The sequence below is a fragment of the Sordaria macrospora genome, chromosome 2, assembly GCF_033870435.1.
Source record: "Sordaria macrospora chromosome 2, complete sequence".
Classification (NCBI taxonomy): Eukaryota; Fungi; Ascomycota; class Sordariomycetes; order Sordariales; family Sordariaceae; genus Sordaria; species Sordaria macrospora.
The window spans coordinates 3,257,741-3,276,522 of record NC_089372.1 but is presented as its reverse complement, the minus strand read 5'-3'; the positions used below and the strand labels follow the sequence as shown (position 1 = coordinate 3,276,522).

At 52.3% G+C, this 18,782-nt stretch overlaps 9 protein-coding genes across 9 annotated transcripts; 2 read left to right on the top strand and 7 right to left on the bottom strand.

The window, feature by feature from the left end:
- Window positions 1–872: 872 nt before the first annotated feature.
- On the bottom strand, window positions 873–1,228 carry SMAC4_13257 (uncharacterized protein; the record flags this gene model as incomplete). Its single annotated transcript, XM_066091336.1, has 1 exon — window positions 873–1,228. The coding sequence occupies exon 1, from the start codon at window positions 1,203–1,205 to the stop codon at window positions 873–875; it is 333 nt and encodes a 110-aa protein (XP_065946135.1). The 5' UTR covers window positions 1,206–1,228.
- A 752-nt stretch (window positions 1,229–1,980) lies between these two features.
- On the bottom strand, window positions 1,981–2,352 carry SMAC4_13256 (uncharacterized protein; the record flags this gene model as incomplete). The annotated part of the gene is made up of 1 exon (XM_066091335.1): window positions 1,981–2,352. The coding sequence occupies one exon, from the start codon at window positions 2,350–2,352 to the stop codon at window positions 1,981–1,983; it is 372 nt and encodes a 123-aa protein (XP_065946134.1).
- An 8-nt stretch (window positions 2,353–2,360) lies between these two features.
- On the bottom strand, window positions 2,361–3,948 carry SMAC4_12960 (uncharacterized protein). The gene has a single exon (XM_066091190.1). The coding sequence runs from the start codon at window positions 3,810–3,812 to the stop codon at window positions 2,838–2,840; it is 975 nt and encodes a 324-aa protein (XP_065946133.1). The 5' UTR covers window positions 3,813–3,948; the 3' UTR covers window positions 2,361–2,837.
- Window positions 3,949–4,923: 975 nt separating this feature from the next.
- Window positions 4,924–7,471, bottom strand: SMAC4_10122 (uncharacterized protein; the record flags this gene model as incomplete). Its single annotated transcript, XM_066091036.1, has 3 exons — window positions 4,924–6,223; window positions 6,384–7,072; window positions 7,157–7,471. The coding sequence occupies 3 exons, from the start codon at window positions 7,469–7,471 to the stop codon at window positions 4,924–4,926; spliced, it is 2,304 nt and encodes a 767-aa protein (XP_065946132.1).
- Window positions 7,472–7,582: 111 nt separating this feature from the next.
- SMAC4_13255 (uncharacterized protein) lies at window positions 7,583–9,406 on the bottom strand (the record flags this gene model as incomplete). The annotated part of the gene is made up of 2 exons (XM_066091334.1): window positions 7,583–7,896; window positions 8,048–9,406. The coding sequence occupies 2 exons, from the start codon at window positions 9,404–9,406 to the stop codon at window positions 7,648–7,650; spliced, it is 1,608 nt and encodes a 535-aa protein (XP_065946131.1). The 3' UTR covers window positions 7,583–7,647.
- Window positions 9,407–10,913: 1,507 nt separating this feature from the next.
- SMAC4_09416 (uncharacterized protein) lies at window positions 10,914–11,828 on the top strand (the record flags this gene model as incomplete). The annotated part of the gene is made up of 1 exon (XM_003345476.1): window positions 10,914–11,828. The coding sequence occupies one exon, from the start codon at window positions 10,914–10,916 to the stop codon at window positions 11,826–11,828; it is 915 nt and encodes a 304-aa protein (XP_003345524.1).
- Window positions 11,829–14,197: 2,369 nt separating this feature from the next.
- SMAC4_09417 (uncharacterized protein) lies at window positions 14,198–14,881 on the top strand (the record flags this gene model as incomplete). Its single annotated transcript, XM_003345477.1, has 1 exon — window positions 14,198–14,881. The coding sequence occupies one exon, from the start codon at window positions 14,198–14,200 to the stop codon at window positions 14,879–14,881; it is 684 nt and encodes a 227-aa protein (XP_003345525.1).
- A 1,544-nt stretch (window positions 14,882–16,425) lies between these two features.
- SMAC4_13254 (uncharacterized protein) lies at window positions 16,426–16,653 on the bottom strand (the record flags this gene model as incomplete). The annotated part of the gene is made up of 1 exon (XM_066091333.1): window positions 16,426–16,653. The coding sequence occupies one exon, from the start codon at window positions 16,651–16,653 to the stop codon at window positions 16,426–16,428; it is 228 nt and encodes a 75-aa protein (XP_065946130.1).
- Window positions 16,654–17,683: 1,030 nt separating this feature from the next.
- SMAC4_13253 (uncharacterized protein) lies at window positions 17,684–17,827 on the bottom strand (the record flags this gene model as incomplete). Its single annotated transcript, XM_066091332.1, has 1 exon — window positions 17,684–17,827. One exon carries the CDS (start codon window positions 17,825–17,827, stop codon window positions 17,684–17,686), a length of 144 nt encoding a protein of 47 aa, XP_065946129.1.
- Between the last annotated feature and the right edge of the window lie 955 nt (window positions 17,828–18,782).

Below are 18,782 nucleotides of genomic sequence, written 5' to 3'. Positions count from 1 at the left end.
AGCTGCCGGCTTCTGATCCTAGAGCTGTGGTTGCCTTGTCGCTCTCAACGCCGCCGTCACCTTGTTCCGTAGCCCTGGCATGCAGCTCTCTCAGCCAATCGACTCGTCTTGACCGAGTGCAATCTTCACAGTGTCAGGACGGTCATTTTTTCTCATAATCTGCCCAATTATATTCATTATTTTAGCGCCGGCACCCCACTCACCGCAATTCCTCCGTCCGAACGACATGGATATGGGAGCTGGTGGTTCAGTTTTTTGACCCTACCACGTGATTAAAAGACCTGTTTCCTTTCCTTTCCGCTCCCATAGATAAGAGCACTGAGGGGAAGATTATCTATGGGAGGCGTTGTGGACAGGGGTTTTGATGACTCAGCTGAAAACGCTGCCCCCGTTTCGAGAACCGTTTTCCCTATTGCCTTCGCCGTTGAGTGCACCGTTCCACTTACGCCAAGCCCAGCTGAGTGGGCTAGGCTTTTTTTGTTGTTGTTGTTGTTGTTGTTATTTTTAACGTCTACTTCCGCCTCCCGTAGGGCATGAGACGTGCCACATCGGTGAGTCTAGCGTACAAGATTAAGAGCCATGCCCTAACTGTCCACCAAAACCATTAACCCGAGGGCAACCCGAGGCCTATTGCCAGTGTAAATCACGTGTTGCCCATAGCGTAAACGCGGCCCAACACTTCCAGTCTGATCGCCCAATGAGCGAGCCGCCAGTGCATGGCGAGACCTGTAAAACAAAGGAAAAGACATAAGAAAGGGCAAAATCACTCCTCCCCGTTCTCACTCTCCTCCTCCCGTCTCCTTACGTGGTGAACTAGCCTGTCCAAGTCCACCGTAAACCTCTCAATATCGTGGCCGTGGCCAACTTCCACCTCATAGGCCAGTGGCCCTCTTGGAGGGCGTTTTGTGGCGGCTAGAGCGACGGACTGCGTCGTCGGAGGACGTGTACTCGCTCAACTGGACCATTATTGTGTCCCCATCAGCTGAGGGCTGGCTCTGGTTAGAGCTGTCGGAGCTCTCGGGGCCGGAGGGGGCGGAACTAAGGCTGGGCAGCTCGTTGGAAGACGTGGTGGTACTTTCCTGGCTGTCGGTAGGGGCGTCGCGATCATATTTCTTAGTAAAAAGGGTGCCGCCTTCGCAGCGGATCTGCTGCTGTTGTTGAGGGGTCGGGCGGATGACGGTATCTCTTTGGCGTCTTGGGCGCATAGGACACTCGGCGTGGGTGGACTCAAAAGGGCCACGGCAGTTGGCGCATTGAGTGTGACGGTCACACTCACCGTGGGCAGCATGTCCGCATTGTGGGCATTTTGCAGCGCGAACGCACCCTCTACGGCCATGCCACTCAAAGCATTTTGTACATTGGTCTAGTGGCCGGCGTTTCTGGACGAGGCGGCTAATGTTGCTAACGTCAAAAAGACGGAAAGGAGAGACAGGCCTTTCAAAGGAGATAAGCCAGGTTGCGTAGGCCTCGCCAGGACGATAGTACTGGGAGGGACGAAGGGCGACAGGCTCTTGGCCGGCTTGGACTAGGACCTCGTCCTTAATGGTAGTGGTAGTGTCGATAGGGGCGGTGCCGAGCCGCATCGTCATGGGCACATTCTGGACGGCGTAGGTGACCCATTTCTTGGGCACTTCGATTTGGATGCAGCCGAAACGGGCACCAATCCTATCTTTGTGGGCCAGGATAGTCTGGCGGATAGCGTCATCTTTGGGCACGAGGGCAAAACCAGAGGGGACCTTGTGGCAACCAGGGATGTCAGTGGAGGCGAGGCTGAGAAGAAATTGAACCTCTTTGGGAATAATGAAGGGATCGTTGTTGGCGAAAGGGGAATCCCTATTAAATCGTAGGAAGACACGGCCGTCACTCTGCGGTGTAGGAGGCGGGGCAGCCTTGCGGATAGGGCTGGAGCGGGGAATGGAGCGGGAGGCCGAGGCGGAGTTTGCGCCCTTGGCGGCTATTTGTGCGAATGTGGCGGGCCCTTTACCTGTTGGGGCGGTGGAGGTGTCTGGGGTAGACAGGGTTGGAGATGCAGAGCTTTTCTGCAGGGCGGCGGTCATGGTCCGTGCGAGGTGTTTGGCCTCGCGGGCGTGGGCAGGTGAGATGACGGACTTCCGCTTTTGCGAGAGCTTCGGAGATGTAGGTCTCAGCGATGGACGAGATGGGTCCAGTGGTGCTGGTTGTGGTGGTGGCGTGTGCTTGACGGACTTCCTCGTCCGCAGTCCGGGCTCTCTTGGCCGACTGCGCCGTCGTGGAGGGCGGGGGCGGGACGCAAAAGATGTCCGGCAAAGGAGTAACCGGTATTATGGCCGGCGGCGGTGGTTTGGGGGCCCCAGAGGGCGAAGGCGTAGACATTTCGTCGATACTGTTTAGATATCGACCGTAGAAACGGCGATTTGGGTGTCGTTAAGAATTTTGCGGGCAACCAAGCGTTAACACTAACACTTGGCGCCAAGACTTTTGCTTGTAGGAGGAAGGTGTGAGTGGGCTAGGCATACACTACACAAGATGCTTACCCCTGCCATTTATTCACCCTGACACCTATTCCATATACTTTGTACTTTTACTTGGAAGGTATGGTTGGCTTTTTGGAAGGTGTGTTTGGCTTTTGGGAGGTGTGATTAGCTTTGGTGAACATCAGAAGGGCCTCAAGATATAAGTTGACCGTGTGAAGTAATGTACAATACCCATCATCCAACGCTGCTGGCATACTGGCGTTACCAGTACCTATATGTAGAGACTAGGTACGTGGGAAAGTTGAAGCCCTCCCCCCTCCGCGGTCTTCCGTGCTTTAAACCCTCGCCAACCATCCTGGACGCACAAAACTTCCAGAGTCATCGCTAATCCGTGTCTTGTTCCAGATCTGAATATTCATACCAATCCGACTCCGGCTCAAGAACCCGCTCTTTCCACTCTTCCTCGCCATTATCGTAGTAGTATTCAAGACCATACAAGTGCTCTCCTTCCAGCCACCTCGGCGGGAGCCAAGGTACGAGCGGCACATGAGTGTCAGGGTTAATTCTTGCTCCTCGTTTCCTGTACCTGGCTGCCCGCAGCTCACCCAGATCAAACCTAGCAGCCAAGTCCGAGTAAGATGTCACCGTCTCGGCCTCGCCCCCCGTTCCGGTTCCGGTTCTGGTTTTGCCATCGATCAGCAAGACGTTTCTTGTCTTCCAGAGACCCCACACATCTTCCAGCAACACCCATTTCTCTATCCCGTCCGTGCAGACGATCTGGATCTCTTGGAGGTTGACCCAGTGTTCGAGATGGCTGTCGTACTTAAACTTGTTGTAGTCGTATGCGCTCTCGAACTTGAGCCGTCTGATGCTGTGTTCGAAGAACTGTGGAAAGGCGTCGAAACGGGTTTTCCCAATGTTGATCAGGTCGACTTCGAAGTTCACCCAGACGTAACGTGCCGACTCCGATTCCGGGTCCACGCCCAGGAAAAGCCGGAAGTCCGGGTTGTGCAGTGGTAGGATGCCTACAAATACTCCCCACGACGCGGGGGGCAGTTGGTGGAAGACCCTCTGGTAGTGCCCCAAACCACCATTATCCTTTGTCGTAAGGTGATTGCGCGCTTCTCGACAGGCGTGCAGGGCCGCAGGCACAGGGGTGGGTGACCGAAATCGGGTGATGGTAATCCAGGGATGTGCATGCTCGCGACCAAGATTGAATTTGGCTCTCAGTTCGTCGGTGACTGGCTTGGCGGAGCGGGTGATGTTGACGTCGACTGTGCGTGGCTCGGCCGTATACTCCCATATTTGAGATCGAATCTCCCATGGTAGGTCTACAAAACGGGGAGACGAAGCTGCCATTTCGAGCTGCTGGTGTCAAGCTGGCCGGTTGAATAGAGATAAAAAAAAATTCAAAGAAAATTGCGAGGTTGTTCTGTGTGTGATTCTAAGTTGTAGGCCGAAAGTTTGTGGGGTGTGTGATGATGGTACTGGTAAAGGTTAATAGGTAAAGAAATAGGGTTAAGCCAACCCTGCGGGCGTGACCTGAGTGGCGTCGAGATTAGTCAAGCCTGTAGACTAGCCGTGCCATGCATGCAAACCCACTTCCCATAATCCAGGACCGGTCCTACCTCCGTCTCGTCACCTTGGTGCACTATCACACCTTCCTAATCCAGCGTCGCAGTGCCGAGTGGTAGGGAACTTGGGTGTGCCCGTTCTAACCGAAGTTACGGTGAAGCTTAGACTGGACGTTTCCGTACTGGACCGGACCTGACAATAATAATGCACTATGAAAATAGAAGAAGGTCGATGGAACTTTAACCACTCTGAGTTAAGACTGGTGAGGCACCTTGTTTATGTCTGGCCTGAAAAGCATCTGCATAATTCGTTGTTGTCGGCAGTACATAATTGTGAATGGAGTCTGGTTTTGGTGCCCGCTGCATGCCCTTGTGTACGGAGTTGGCTTTCGGTGGAGTCAGTGTTGTTCGAGCGTGTCTGGCTGTGCAATAACTACCTCTACCTAAGGAAACTAGAATATTTATGCAGGTTTGTGATTTGTCAATATGCACTTCCAGGGGCCAATACCACGAAGAGCGCCGCGCTGTATTTCCTTGTCCCAGAGCTTCCACGAATTGCTCTCAAGGATAAAGATTATCAGGTGGATGACCATTATACTTAGGTCCAGAGTGAAGCATAAGGTCGAAGGTAATGAGCCATGGACGCAGGAGCCCGGGCGTGCGTTGAAAATGCTCCTTATCCTATCTCCCGCTTCAAAACAATCGGGAGGGAAAATGGGGAAAACGAAAAGTTCTACATTGCTGGCATGATGGTCAATATCGTCATCATTCCCATGGCCTTCATTCTATTACGCGTACTCAGCCTATCCCCTTAAGAAACTCTGTTCAAAGACAAGTACCCTAACGGTCTTCAATGAAATTTTGTCAACGGCCAGAGCATCCAGGTACTAACTACCCTAAAAACTGCAGAAGCCACCCCGAATGTTCTCAACCCTATCTAGCTTTGTCTTGACGTTTCCGAGATTGTTATACTCCTTGGGACTCATGCCTCTTCTCGCGCTTGCAGCAGTTTTGTATCCGCCTCTTCCCACTTCGGCGCCTATCAGCGAACTCAGGATAATTCCCAGAGCGTTGCCGGGGTCGTTGACCACGTCGTAAATACCCATGGCGGCCTCACCAACCCTTCCAATCATGCGCAGAATTAATCCCACCGTCCTCATTCCCGGGCCGAGGATCTGTCCCACGAAGGGAATCCAAAACAGAAGGCCGCCAAGGAAGTTGAGGATGAACGCCTTGCGCTTCATCTCCTCCACTTTCTCGGCCGTCTCGATGACTGACTCCATGTTCGTGAGGGCCTCCTCGGCAAGAAACGCGGGGACCGACATAGCGTCCACCAAATCGTCCCAATCCAAGAGTCCGTCATATTCTCCAATAATCTGCATGGTTTCGAACCGCTGGAGCATGTCGGTTGCCTGGCGAAACGAGCCTCCGATCAAGTCCTTTGGGTTGAATACCTCAATTTTGCCGGGGTCGGCTCGTACAGGAAAATTGTAGAAATACCTGTTGCACTCCTCCAACGACGCCTCGCTGCCGTCCCCGTACTGGCAGCCGTTTAGTGTTGCTATGAGTCTTTTCCCAAACACGATCCACGACTCATCGATACCGTACTCCTTGGCAATATCGGTGAAGAAACCCTCCCGGTCCGTCAGAGTGAATGTGGCATTGGGAACCCGCGTGGTGTCAAAATACTCTTTGCTCGTAGCGTACTTGGGACACTTGTCCATGGTGACCGTGTGCTCGCCGTTGGTGCAGCCTGGCGTGTTGTTGCACCCTCCTGGTCTAATTGTACACCACTTGCAGCTCGTTGGGGGACAGCAGCCGCGTTCTGTATATGTCTCCTTGCATTTGAAGTATTTGTCCGCCTTGTCTGTAGCCATGAAGCTGTTGATCTGGCTGGAGATTTGCTCGATAACATAGTCCTTGTATATTTTGAACTTTTTGTCGTACCCATTGTCGATCAACTTCTTGTACTTGTTCAAAGCCGTTTTGTACGTCGCTACTTCGACTTGGACGAGGTACCGGGTGATACAGTGACTTGGCACCTGCCCCTTTGAATTCTCTAGGCTGTCCAGGGTTGCCAAGCTGTTGCTGTAGCACTTCTCATAGGCACCCTCATCGGCGTATAGGTCGTCTAACTCGAAGGAATCATCGTCGTAATAGTCGTCATAATCGTCGTAGTCGGCAAGATTCGAACCACTGTAATTGAGGCCATTAGCATAAATGCCTCCCCGTAGCGTCCGAAGACAAGACAGAGAACAGAGCTAGCAAGTCAAGGTGATCTGTGTCTGTGACAGTAAGGGAAGGGTAGAGACGAGCGGTTGTTCGTAGACAGGAAATTCATGAGTTAACCACTTACTCTCTGAATCTTTGCAGGTCAACGGCCCAGTCCGTCGTTCCAGCAAAGTTGTACGAGTCGTACACCCGTGCCCTCGTGGCCTTCATGTCATCATCCATGAAGGCCACCCATTCCGTGTCATTGTAAACCAAGAAGTTTGTACCTTCCAACGCCCACAACTTCCGGACGTTACCCGTTGCAATGATCTCATTGATCTCTGCGTTAGAAATGTAGCCCGCTGTACGCGTGCAGCGTCCTTCCGCCGCGTCGGAATGGCGGGAGGATCCCGTAAACAAGCAATTCTCATTCGAGCAATCCTTCTCAGCCATCTTGAACGAGCGGCCGTAGCTGGCCACTCCAACCACAACCTTGTTCGATGGCGCGCCGGCTTTGGTAATCATGGAGAGAGCATCGAGTGTTTCCGTCTCGTTAACGTGCGACCGCAGACAGTTTCCCGTCGGGCATCCGGAAGAAGTCCATTTATTGCCGTAATCCCATTGGCCATGCAAGTCGTAGCTCATATAAATAATGTAATCGAGGTCCCTGGCCATGTTTTTGATCGGGAACGCCCTAAGATACCAGTAGGACGCCGGTGCGGCAAACGAAACCGACTTGGAAGGTCCAACAGCCGACTTCAGACTGGAAAGAAGGCGGTAGTAGTTCAGACCATTCACGGGGTCATCGCTAGGTATGTCCGGAATATCAGGAGCCTAGATTGGTAGTTGGTTGTTCAACGTTAGTTTCGTGCTCCCCATCTTGGTTTGGCTTGAAAATGCAGATCGCGTGACACTTACCCCTGGATATTCCCAATCGAGGTCAATTCCATCCAGGTTGTGCTCGTTCATGAAGGCAATAAGATTGTTCTTGAACTTTTCGCGGTTGGCAGGTAACACAGCTTCCCGAAGAATGGAATAGGATTCTGGGGCGGTGCTAAAGTCCCACCCGCCAAAGGAAATGATCTTCTTGACGCCCGTCATTTGCTTGAAGTACTGAAACTGCCTTAGAGTCCATGGCTCGGTAATTTCAGGCTTGTAGTCGCCTCGTGTGATATTGGCAAATGCGAAGTGAACGTGCGTGTATTGACTTGTGTCGATCTGGTCGACCCACATGTTCAGACAGTCGCGGCCGAGGTTCCAGGATTCGAAATACGCAACCTTGATCTTCTCTGCTGGCGCTGGCCCTTTGATAATGTCTCTGCCACAATTACTGATGCCTATTCGAAGCCTCAGAGTTAGCTGCTATTCCATCCCAAGCATACCTCTATTCGCCCGCGACCCCGCCCATACTAGGTACGAGATGAGGCTTTGGAGACCTCAAGATCCTGATGAAGGGAGCACTTACATCCATTTTTGCCAGGAGCAGAGGTTCCAGGCGCACCAGTTTCAGACTTGGAGATGACACAAAAGTCGTCAGTTAGACCACACTGGCCCCAGACATTACAGCAGACGTTGAGGGGACACGGGTTGAGAGTGCTCAAGTTTGTGCCTGCAGTGGGTTGCAGGGTGCCAGGAACCGTCGGTCCGCATACAGCATTCTGTAGGTAGAAAGTACAAGTTAGTTACATGCAGGCTGGAGGCGGTAGAAGGACGGAGCTAAGGGAGGTTTGAAGGCAAGGCAGCCGATGGTCCTGCCTGCACGTAAAAGAAGAGGCAAACACGATGGAAGGAACTTTTTCATAAACTTACAGAGACACTGGCAGGCATAGGGGGGCTCCCCGAGCTCATACACATGTTGAAACCCGGATAGAGAAGGTTACAGCCATTCCAGCCCCACGTGTTTTTGTTGAAACTCTCCAGCTCGGTCAAGGTCAGGCCCCGGGAAGCTGCGATTGCATAACAGCTGTCATCCTGTTTGGTCTGGTAGACTGCACAGTTGCCGTTCGCATCAGGCTTGGGCTTGAGATTGGGCATAGTGCCTTTTGTGCAACAAACCGGTTGGCCCACTGCTAGGGTTGAGCAAAGATTGGTTTTGGGGTTGGCCGTCATGAAGTCTGCTGCGCTGATGCCGCACTTGGAGGCAAGCGAGCCACAGTCATCGCCGCTCACGACGGATTTTGTCTTGCATGTGCCGTCCGAATTTCCGGCGGGCAACGTGCTGGGCAAGGTCCCACTGCTGCAGCAGACCTTTTCATCTTTGACAAGAGTACTGCATAGATTGGCGCGGTTGTACTTTTCCAGGTTGGCTTGAGTTATCCCGCACCTATTGGCCACAGCCCAGCAGCCGTCGCCTGTCTGGACGGTAGTGGTTTTGCAGTCGGCCCTGACACTGAGATGCGTTCCAGAACGTACACCCACCACATGCGCATGAAGATGAGCGTGGGCGTAAGCCTGGCTGCGGGCATTAGTATGAGCTTGGATGTCTCTGGTGGTGAGGTTACTGGATCCTTGAGTGCCGTTCGTCAAGAGGGAAGAGGATGAAGGAATGGTGTCGGCTGGTGCAGGGATACGGAGGGTAACTTTAATCCAGTCCTCGCCGGCATCGGCCTGGGAAATGCATCCGCCGTTGGCCCACGTTCTTACAACCTCTTGGACGAAAAGAAGGTTCCTGGAACTTGTCGCAACGACACCAATGCTGTAGTCCGCGCCTCGGCCATCCGCGCCACAGAGTTGGACAACAGTTGTTCTTGAGACGCTCTGTTCTTGTGCGTACTCCAACAGCTTCCGCAGGATGACCGAGCTGACTCCGTGCTGGTGGACTTCAGCTCCGGCAAAGATGCCGATTGCTGACGACTGGAAATATCCGAACTCCATCGCATTGTTCGTGCACGAAGGCTCTTGCTGGGCGAGGCGGTTGACGATCTGATGCCCCGCAGCCACGGCTTGGCTGACCGAGAAGCCATCATCATCCTTAAGTTGCGGGTGGTGCATATAGACGGAAGCTTCTTCGAGCACTCGGTTGGCGGTTGTACAAAGAGAGGCTTTCCCGTCCTCGGGAACGAAGGCGCTCTTCAACTTTGACTCATAGTCGGCCAAGCAAGCCCTGACGACGGGCTGACCGGGGGATGCTTTAGGGTTGTCTTCTTCGACTTCGGTCTGGACGGCCATGCTGAGGAGCATGGTCTCGTTACATAGCGCCAGCTTGGTGAAATCCGGGAAAAGGAACCATCCGTCCGTAGAGGAGCTGTTCCCAGCCGCGCTGCAAAATATAGGACATGGCTTGAGCGCCTCTGGAGACATCCGCTCGGTCGCTGCTAGCCACTCATCAAGATCATCCGTATAATCTTGATTCTGCGATGCGATGCCAATATCAGAAGCAGAGGCTTGGGCCCAGGCGGATAGGGCAAAGAGAAAGAGATGGCAAAATGGAGCCCGCATGATGGCGAGGGGCTAAGAGAGTTCCGGTTAAAGCGCTGGCGGGTTTGTTGCTTTTGTGCTACAAAACCGGTAAAGAGTGAAGTAAGAAGATGAGAGAGCATGAAGCATTCCTTCTGATTCCCAAATATTACTGGACATAGAAGTTGCCTTGATGATCCATCGAACAGTATATGATCCGGCTTTGGCATATGCGATGGACGATGGGTATATATTTGCCTGGGAGACTCAAATAATCAACTCTGAGTCCAAACTCCTGGACTACAACAGAGGCCACATCCTTGAATACGAAGGTACCTATTCCTTCTGTAAATTTCAGGTGGATCGGTACCTCTACATAATACCTACATCCAGGCAATGGAGGCAAAGAAGCTACTTAGAGCTTGTAAGTTGAGGTAAGTACTGGTGGTATCTCGGAGTATTCCCTACCTCCACAATACCTCCATCCCATGTATACGAGAAATTGGTTCGATGTGCCAGGGGTACCTACTTCTACAAGTGTCGTGCAGCGCCCTGGGAACATGAACTCCTCGGTTAAAATTTTCAACCGAATTCGGAACGTTAAAAACGTTGTTGGCACAAGGGGCACACTGGCCTTACGTGCCTCAACTGATTTCGTCCGTCCGATGGGAGATTGCGGTCTGTGAAATGTGTGGTGAAAAGAAGTAGCATCGAGTCCTCCATAAGTGGATTACTCCAGTGCGGGTCCGACGGTAAGCCTGCCAATCCCCCTTGTTTGAGAGACAAGGGTGAGATAAAGGTATGCCCTGGTTAACTACCATGTCCTGATTTGAACCAGGATGAGACTCCCTAGAGATACGTGGCAGAGAGCGCCTCTACATGTACCTCGAGGGTCATATTCTGCTAGCCGAGGATGGAAAGAAGCTAACAGTTAGGCAGAGTCCTCAGTCGAGGTGAAGACCATGAACACAAGACTGAGAATTAGAGAACAACGTCGTATGTATCCCGATGGCGACTTCGCATCTCTAGCCGGTGCTCTCAGATCAGCCCTGCTGATGACACCCCTCTCTATACCTTATTCATTCTCATGATTGCAAGGTCTATTAAAAGACTACTGCTGTGCCATGAAACGGGCATGCTTCATTCCCATTTTCTTCATCATCTCGTGTTTCTTTGCGAATTCAACGCCCACTACATACTTCCGCTTCTTTCTTCTTCGGCTCTTATCGACACCGTAGCTGTCTACAGGTGTCAGCTAAAGTTTGCGTTCACCTTTATCATGCGGGCTTTTCTTCCCCTCGCTTTTTCCCACCTTTTGGTCACTGTCTGGGCCGGAGGCTACCAGTCTGGCCTCGAACGTATTTGGCTATTCAAGGCCTACGAGATTGACGGACTCAATGCCGAAGCAGACCAAACAATTGGCATGAGATGCAACAATTTCAAACCCAATCTCAAAACTCCAGCATGCAAGGAGGCATGGATTCCATGTGTTGGTAAATCCAGCAGTCGATGCAACTTCGACGAATTCATGGACTTCCTGCAGCAAGATGCTTCAGCCGCCCCTCAAGACCCCAACAACCCTGCAGCACCCAAACCCCAAACAAAATGGGGTGTGTTCCAAGGCGACAAACTGGACGTACAAAAAACCGCCATAAACATCTTCAAACTCAGCAAGGGGAGAGGTTCCCCCGAAGTGCCTCCTCACCAGATGATGAAGAGCTCCGCAGTAGGCTATCCAGAGTTCGTCAAGATGGTCAGCAAAACGGTAGACGACACCTACAAGAAGCATGGGAGCGTCGGGGATCCGCGTTTCTGGCAAGAATTTGACCAAATCAGAGAGGACATCAAGACGGCGCGTGTTGGAGATCATGGGCCGCATCTCATTAAAGCAGCGAACGAAGATGAAAAGCTAAAAACCTACCAGCTTGAGATCAAGCACATTGGCAAACATCCGGCAAATGAGAGCTGGAGCTGGGACACAATAGATCAGGAGGCTACGATTGCGAAGAATACGAGGGTGGATGAGAAAGGCAATTCAAACGCTGACGTTGTGCGGAAAGATCTGAAAGATTTTTTCGATAGGTATTACGCTCTCAGGAATGGGAAGAAAAACACCCCTGCAACCCGCCATCGCAATGTTATCGAGGCATATACCGAGAGCGCAAAGGAGAGCGCGAGCTGCAGGGCTAAATGAGGAGTCGGGCTTTGGAACATCGCGGGTCAACGAATGTAGCTGTCAAGCAGTCTAGCTGTATTTCCATTACTGTGTTTTGTTAGCTCGCTCATAGATAATTATGTCTGGACGTCCTTTTGGAAGTAAAACGCCGTTACTAATGTCGACAACCAGGGATGTGTGTTTTCCTCCAAGTATTTTGCCTCTTTCTTGTTCAAGTAGGCAGTGAGGAGGATTAATTGCTGGTGGGTAGAAGCTGACGAGTAGTGTTAGCAGTATACAGCCTCTCCATTTCCCTTGTTCTCATGTCCGTGTGCGTTCTAACCTGGAAGAGGGCTCGTCTTTCCCTTGCGCGGAAGAGCTCTAGATCAGGATTATTGGCGATGCGGCCGAGGTCCTCTCCGCCTGACTCACCAAGCACAGGTTTAGAGAAGCAATATCTTAGGCCGAGTGTAAACTTGATTGGAGCCTCTTGACCCACGGTCCACTCTCTACAAATGTGACCAGATGTACAGCTCATATTACCGCTGTCAAAATCACTAGCGAAGACTCCAGTCACCGGTAGAAGCTCAAATCTCGGGCTTCTCGGCGAGTGTAGAAGGGAGCCGAGGCAGACGGAATGACAACGCTACGTAGCACGGCTTCATTTCCCACATAATGCGACGTGTGTCCCCTTGGAAGCGGATCAGCGTGCTAGGAGCTATTAGGAAAGAGAGGAAGAATAGGTACCTCTACGTGGAAAGCGCCCGAGGATAAGTATGTCGCCAGTTTCGTCTCCATGTCAACGGCTAGAGGGGGACGACTACCTTGAGGATACCTGCCTACATGAGCTCCTTGAGGGTTTGACGGCTCCTCTTCCAGCCGAGTGCTCTCGTGGTGGCCCGACGTTATGTTCATGTATTGTTCTAGCCTCTCGGGCAGTGCGGCAGTCCCTGCAGATGCTTAAAACGGATGCAGGGATCTAATGCAGGTACGTACGTGGTTGCCAAGGTAAGGTACATACCTCTACGGTGTACCGAGTAGAGTACTGTAATTCGGCACTTCAGTTGAGGTATGTACCTGTGGAGGGTCAGTACCGTATAGTTTCGGGCCATTGGGTTTTAGGGTTGGGATGTTTCTCTACCGTTGTCACACGGACATATGCCACACTGTCAAACGAGCATATGCCACACTGTTAAACGGGCATACACCACACTCCTGGTGTCATACGAGAAAGACCTACATGTATGCAGATTGCTAGATGCCTTGGAGCCTTAGGTGACAAGGACCCGTACATACTAGATAGGTACCGTTTCCCTTTGGCATAAGAAGGCCTTGAAGCCCAACCTTCCTCTAGAGGTTGAAAGGACCAACAAGGCCTTCGAGACCAAAGTAGTTTATCAGCTGAATTGAACTACTGTTCCAAGCCCAGAATACTGCCCTTGTCACAACCGTTAACCCTTTACTTAAGGTACTTCATGCGTCCATTCTCACAGTTAACCCTCCAACCCTGAAACCCAATGGCCCGAAACTATACGGTACCTCTATACGGTACCTCTATGGGTGAATCCGAAAATGCTGTTGGCCCGAGGTTGGAACAGGACACGATATCGGTCAGCCATGTCTTCCATCCGATGTTGTACCTAGAGCCTAGAGGTACTACGGTACTAGAGGTACCTTACTTACGTCTTAAGAGGACCCTGACAGCTCCCCAGACGGGACGGGCCCGGGGGAGTCTTCGCTTCGGCCCGGTTCCACAGAGGGTCTAGGGACTTTTTATGTGTCCGATGAAGTGGAGCCTCCATTGCAACGCCCGGGCCTAGCGTTCGTTAGCTCTTGAGGTTGCATCTGTCAAGGTGTCACGCACAGTGATTTGCACTAGCTTGAATGCGGGCCGGCCCATTACTTTTATCCTTGTACATCAACTTTTCAGGTCACTCGGTTGTGAGGGTAGTAATCCCAAGTCCGAGCCTGTCATGTCAAGATTCAGATCTAGAGGTACAGTACTATGTAGGTCAAGTACCTACCCAATTCGTAAAGGTGGTAACCAGGGCACCACTTGTTGAGTCCATTCGCCAAACTCTCATTGCCTACATCCACCTACTACCAGTAGCTCCTATTGACATATACACATTCGTTTCTTTCCTCCCTTCTCCCGCCTGTTACCTGCCTCCTCCATTCCTCCCGACCACCGTCTCTCACCTCTTGTCCAATTTTCTTTTCATGGTTTTTGAACCTCATCCTTTAGCATCACTATCACATTATGAAGGCATCCATTACTCTCGTCATTGCAACTCTCGCCCGCCAAGTCGTTTGCGATCCGCCGGGCCAGACCACAGATATACGGCAGCCGGCGGACTGCAGCGACTGGTACGACAACGTCTACGGCAAATCGTGCGAGTACATCCGGGATGTTGGGTTTTAAAGTTCCTCCCGAGCTGTTCAACGAATGGAACCCATCGGTCGGCGTCGACTGCTCCAACTGGTACACGTGGATGTCCTACTGCGTCCAAACCTGGTCGAGATGGAGCAGCATGAAGAGTCGGTACGAGGCCACAGCCAGCATGTCCACAACTGCATCCGCGCCCGCGACCACTACCACCACCACTTCCAGTTTGGCGCCTTCCCCGACTGCGTGGGAAGAAGCGGGCTGTTTCGTTGAACACACCGATGAGCCATATATCCTCCAGCAGAACTTGACCCCGGCCGCCGGGGGTGATGCGCACCTATCTATCTCCAAGTGCAAGAACTCTTGCTCTCGCCGCTCTTATCCCTTCGCCGGCGTCAAGGAAGGCAACCAGTGCTGGTGCGGCACCCATGTTCTCGGGACATTCTCGCGAAATGAGACAAGAGATTGCAACGTGCCCTGTAGCGGAGACTCAACCGCCATATGTGGCGGGAACGGGTTCATCAATATTTTCAGGACCGAGTACGAGGATGGCGTCGTGTTGGAACCACAACCACTACCGCAAATTACTTCTTCCACCAGCACCAGCACCCTCAGTAACGTCGGTACGAGCACAAGCACCAGCACCAGCAACTTTAGCACCGCCACCCAAAGCAGCGGCGGCGTCAGCGCCCGGCGATGGAAATAAGCTACTCAACTCCCCTGGACTCTTCACTCAACAAACCTGAGGCTCCCTCCAATTTGGAAGGAGTTACGTTGATGAGTCTCCACCACTGCCAGCGCGGTCCAGAACGCCGAGACACGTTTGGCTCTACGATTATCATGACAAGCTTGGGAGTCGGTGACTTCATCACGACATTCACTTGGTTCCAGATCGAAATGACCTGCAATTGACGCTAAAGCATCCAATCGGGCAAGCATGTATCCAGGCAGACATGGGTAACTGGATGAAGGACGGGAAAACAGGACATTGGGTACCTAACAAAATGATATGAGGCTTATACATATATCTCCACCTCTCCGTTCAGTGTTCTTTGAAATCAGTCGCTGTCAGGCTACGAAACACTGAAATGACAGCAAGCTGAAGGCAATAATCATGTTCTGAAGTCCACATATATCTTGTCATCCAAACATTATAGGCACATGTTTCTTTTCCAAACTCATCATGTAACTATTTCGCCTTGACAATTCAAATCAAGCTTATACACTAGGTAATTCTCATTCACAAGTTCGCAGGTTGGAGGAATCCCGTCCTAACCCGTAGAAGTCGCCCAACGACACGTGATTCTCCCTTGATGTCCGGTCCGAGGCTGGAACAAATTGTTATGGCACTCGGCACGGAGAGAAAACTAAGCGAAAAGACTAGACCAAAGACTTTTCATTGCAATTTTCCATCCTTGCCTTTCCTGCTCGCTTGAAATGATTACATTACTGTGACGAACCGTTACAAGCACAGGAGTATTATCGCTGGGATAGAACAATAGAGTAACAGTGTAGTAGCCAAAAGGTACTGGTAGATTGTGATAGCTATTGCTTGCTGAAGAACCGGTAACAAGAGGCCGGGGAAGGCCTTCTTTTATACCGGTCTTCATGGACCCGATATACTGGACCCGTGGACCCGGGCTTAGGACCCGGGACTTCGGGTCCTCCCTTCGGGTCCGATCTGATTGGTCGGCTAGTCTAGTCTCCATGATTGGATCGTAACATGCAGCTTCGATATCGTGAAACAGAGCTACCACAATGTCAATGGCCGAACGCTTTGGGAGGGCACCAGCCTGCTGGGAATTTAAGACCCCGTTAGAAATAGCCGTCCAAGCGATCCTCCTGCCAATAAGGCGTTCAATGCCTTTTCCAAGGCAGGACAGGAGTGAGATGGGCCGCCATCCCTTGGCCGTAGTTTGGTCCTTGCCAGCTTTTGGTATCATAGCCACTTCCGCCCGTCGAAAGACTTGGGGGTGGTAGCCGGTAGCGACGCAGCCCTGATAGAGCCGCAGGACAGAGTCTTTAATAGATTCCCAGGATGCCTTCAACATGCGGACCGTAATGCCGTCGGCGCCGGGGGACGTGTTGCCAGAACCGCAAAGGGTTTTGTAGACTTCGTCCACGTGGACGACGGACGACCAGGGGAGGCGACGGCGTGGTACCGTAGGTACCCAACCAGTCTCAAGATCTTCCTCTTTGCTGTTCCTTTCTAGAAGGGCCGTGCGGAGGGCCTCCGCCTTGGCTTCCGGTTCAGTCACGGTTTGCCCGTTGATGACTAGTGGAGGAGCCTCCATTCGGTCGTGAGGCTTGTGCCACGCCACGATTCGAAAGATGTCCTTGTCGTTTTGCGCTTTTGTGACAAGGTCGTCGAAAAACAGCCGTTTCGCTTCTCTGACTACTATCTTGAACTCTTGCCGAAGAGCTTCTACCCGTTGGGGGGGTGGGATTCGGGTTGTTGTGCCGATAGTTGCGGAACATTCTAGAGGCCTGCGCACACATCTTATTCCACCACTTTGCGTTCTTCTCAGGTCTCGAGGGCTTGCAAGAGATTTGGAGGGCCTCTGTAAGGACGTTGCAGAGGGCCTCGGCGAGCTCGTCGAGTCTTTCCGGGGAGTCCTCGCCTGTACGGAGGAGCGGGACCAAACCCATGAGAAATGAGACGTTTTCGGCATACAGCCTAATAGCCTCTGGGTCTTCACGAAGGATCAGCCGACGGCGTGGAGGCTCTACCGGTTGGATGGGAATGTCCGTGATGCAAACTTGATGGTCAGAGCCACAGTCCGCTTCAGGAGCAGTCCTTGATGAACAGAGCGGTATGTTCGAAAAGGTAAGGCCGATAGTATTGCCACGGTTGTGGGTAGAAACGCCAGGGGCTGTCAGCAGATCCAGCCTATGCTCTGTAACGTAATCCACAATTCGCGTGGCACCTTCCGATGTCTCCGCGCCAGGTTGCCAGGAGTGGTGTTTGGCATTGAAGTCGCCAGCGAGGAGTGTCCTTGTCGTCGGTTGCCAATTTTGCAGTAGCTCGAGGGCCGAAGCGTCGCCTGACCGGCGGTAAATATTAACGAAAGTGACACCCTGCATCTTTACCCATAGTAGATCTCTGGTATGGCCGAGTGTGAATCCTCCCGCTGCCAATGCCTTGCGAACATATGTGGCGATGCGTGGGTGTGTAGCAGTCTCGTTTGTCCATGTGCGGACAGGAGTATAAAGAGCGTAGAGGGGGTGCCCGGGAATGCCAAAGCGGCCCTCGTTGAACCACGCCCGTGGCTCTTGAATCATAATCACGTCCGCTCCAGCCTCACTAGCAGCTTGGAGGGCAATTTCGTGCGTGTCGCGTGCTCGTGCTACATTAGCCTGAAGGACACGCAGTCTGGAATTGTTCAGGCTATCACGAGAGGGGGTTGAGTGTCCACTCATTGGCCAGCGGCCCTCTTGGAGGGCATTTTGTGGCGGCTAGAACGACGGAGTGCGTCGTCCGAGGACGCGTACTCGCTCAACTGGACCATTATTGTGTCCCCATCAACTGGGGACTGGCTCTGGTCAGAGCTGTCGGAGTTCTCGGGGCTGGAGGGTGCGGAGCCATGGCTGGGCAGCTCGTCGGAAGACGTGGCGGTGCTTTCCTGGCTGCCGGGAGGGGCGTCGCGGTCATATTTCTTAGTAAATAGACCAGGTTCCATGATAATAAGTGAGGGAAGGTAGAGGAAGAGCAAGTTAGAAGAATAGCGAGGAAAAGGGAGGAAGAGGGAGGAAGAGGGAAGAAGAGGGAGGGAAAGGGAGGAAGAAGATAGGGGGTTGAAGGCAGGGGATGCAAGGGTAATGTTCGGGAGGCTTTGAGCGGACAGGCGCCGTAGGGGATTACCCTTTTATCTCTTCCAGTCTTTGGGAGCTCGAAGGAGACGGATAGAGGCATAAGAATAGACAGAGAGAGACAGAGAAGAGGCTTTCGTGGCGTAATAAACCCTGGTCTTTGTCAGTGATTACGAACGAAGACCAGTTTGAGGTCAATCTGAGCTCCAAATTCCCCCTGCTCAACCCATGGCCGAAGAAGTAGCCATATAAGAATGCAGTAATGATACCTCTCGAGCCTAGAAGGTCAAATGCGGCTGGGCCAATATGGACCCATTCTCTCGGACGTAATGTAAGGCACAGCCTGGCGTCGGGAAAGTGGAATTCGATAAACGCCGCCTTGTACCGTGCCTATAATCTGTTACGGCGATGGCAGACTACATACTCACATCAACCGGTGCCCTGGGCGCCCATTCAACGCGCTTCTCATTCAACGCGCTTCCTATTCACCGGCACTCCCTTCATGGGTATTTCGCCTGCCCTGGTTTCAGGTTTTCCTCTTCCGTTATCACCACAGAATCACAGCCCTTTTCTACACCAACTTTGGTTCGTAGGACGGCGAGGTGATTCGGTCAATCCACAACCTCCGACTCAGACTACCAGCGCGCGCCATGGTGTGATATACATAAGCAAATCAGGAAGCAGGCCGAAAGGCAACCAAACGATTAATGCCATGGTTAGTCAGGCACCAGGATGTGGGGCAGTCTCAGCGGGGCGGTCCACCTGTCACACGGACATTTGCCCATAGTTCTGGGTTA

Coding starts and splice junctions, on each gene's coding strand:
- SMAC4_12960 (XM_066091190.1), bottom strand. CDS start 3,812: ATGGCAGCTTCGTCTCCCCGTTTTGTAGACCTACCATGGGAGATTCGA.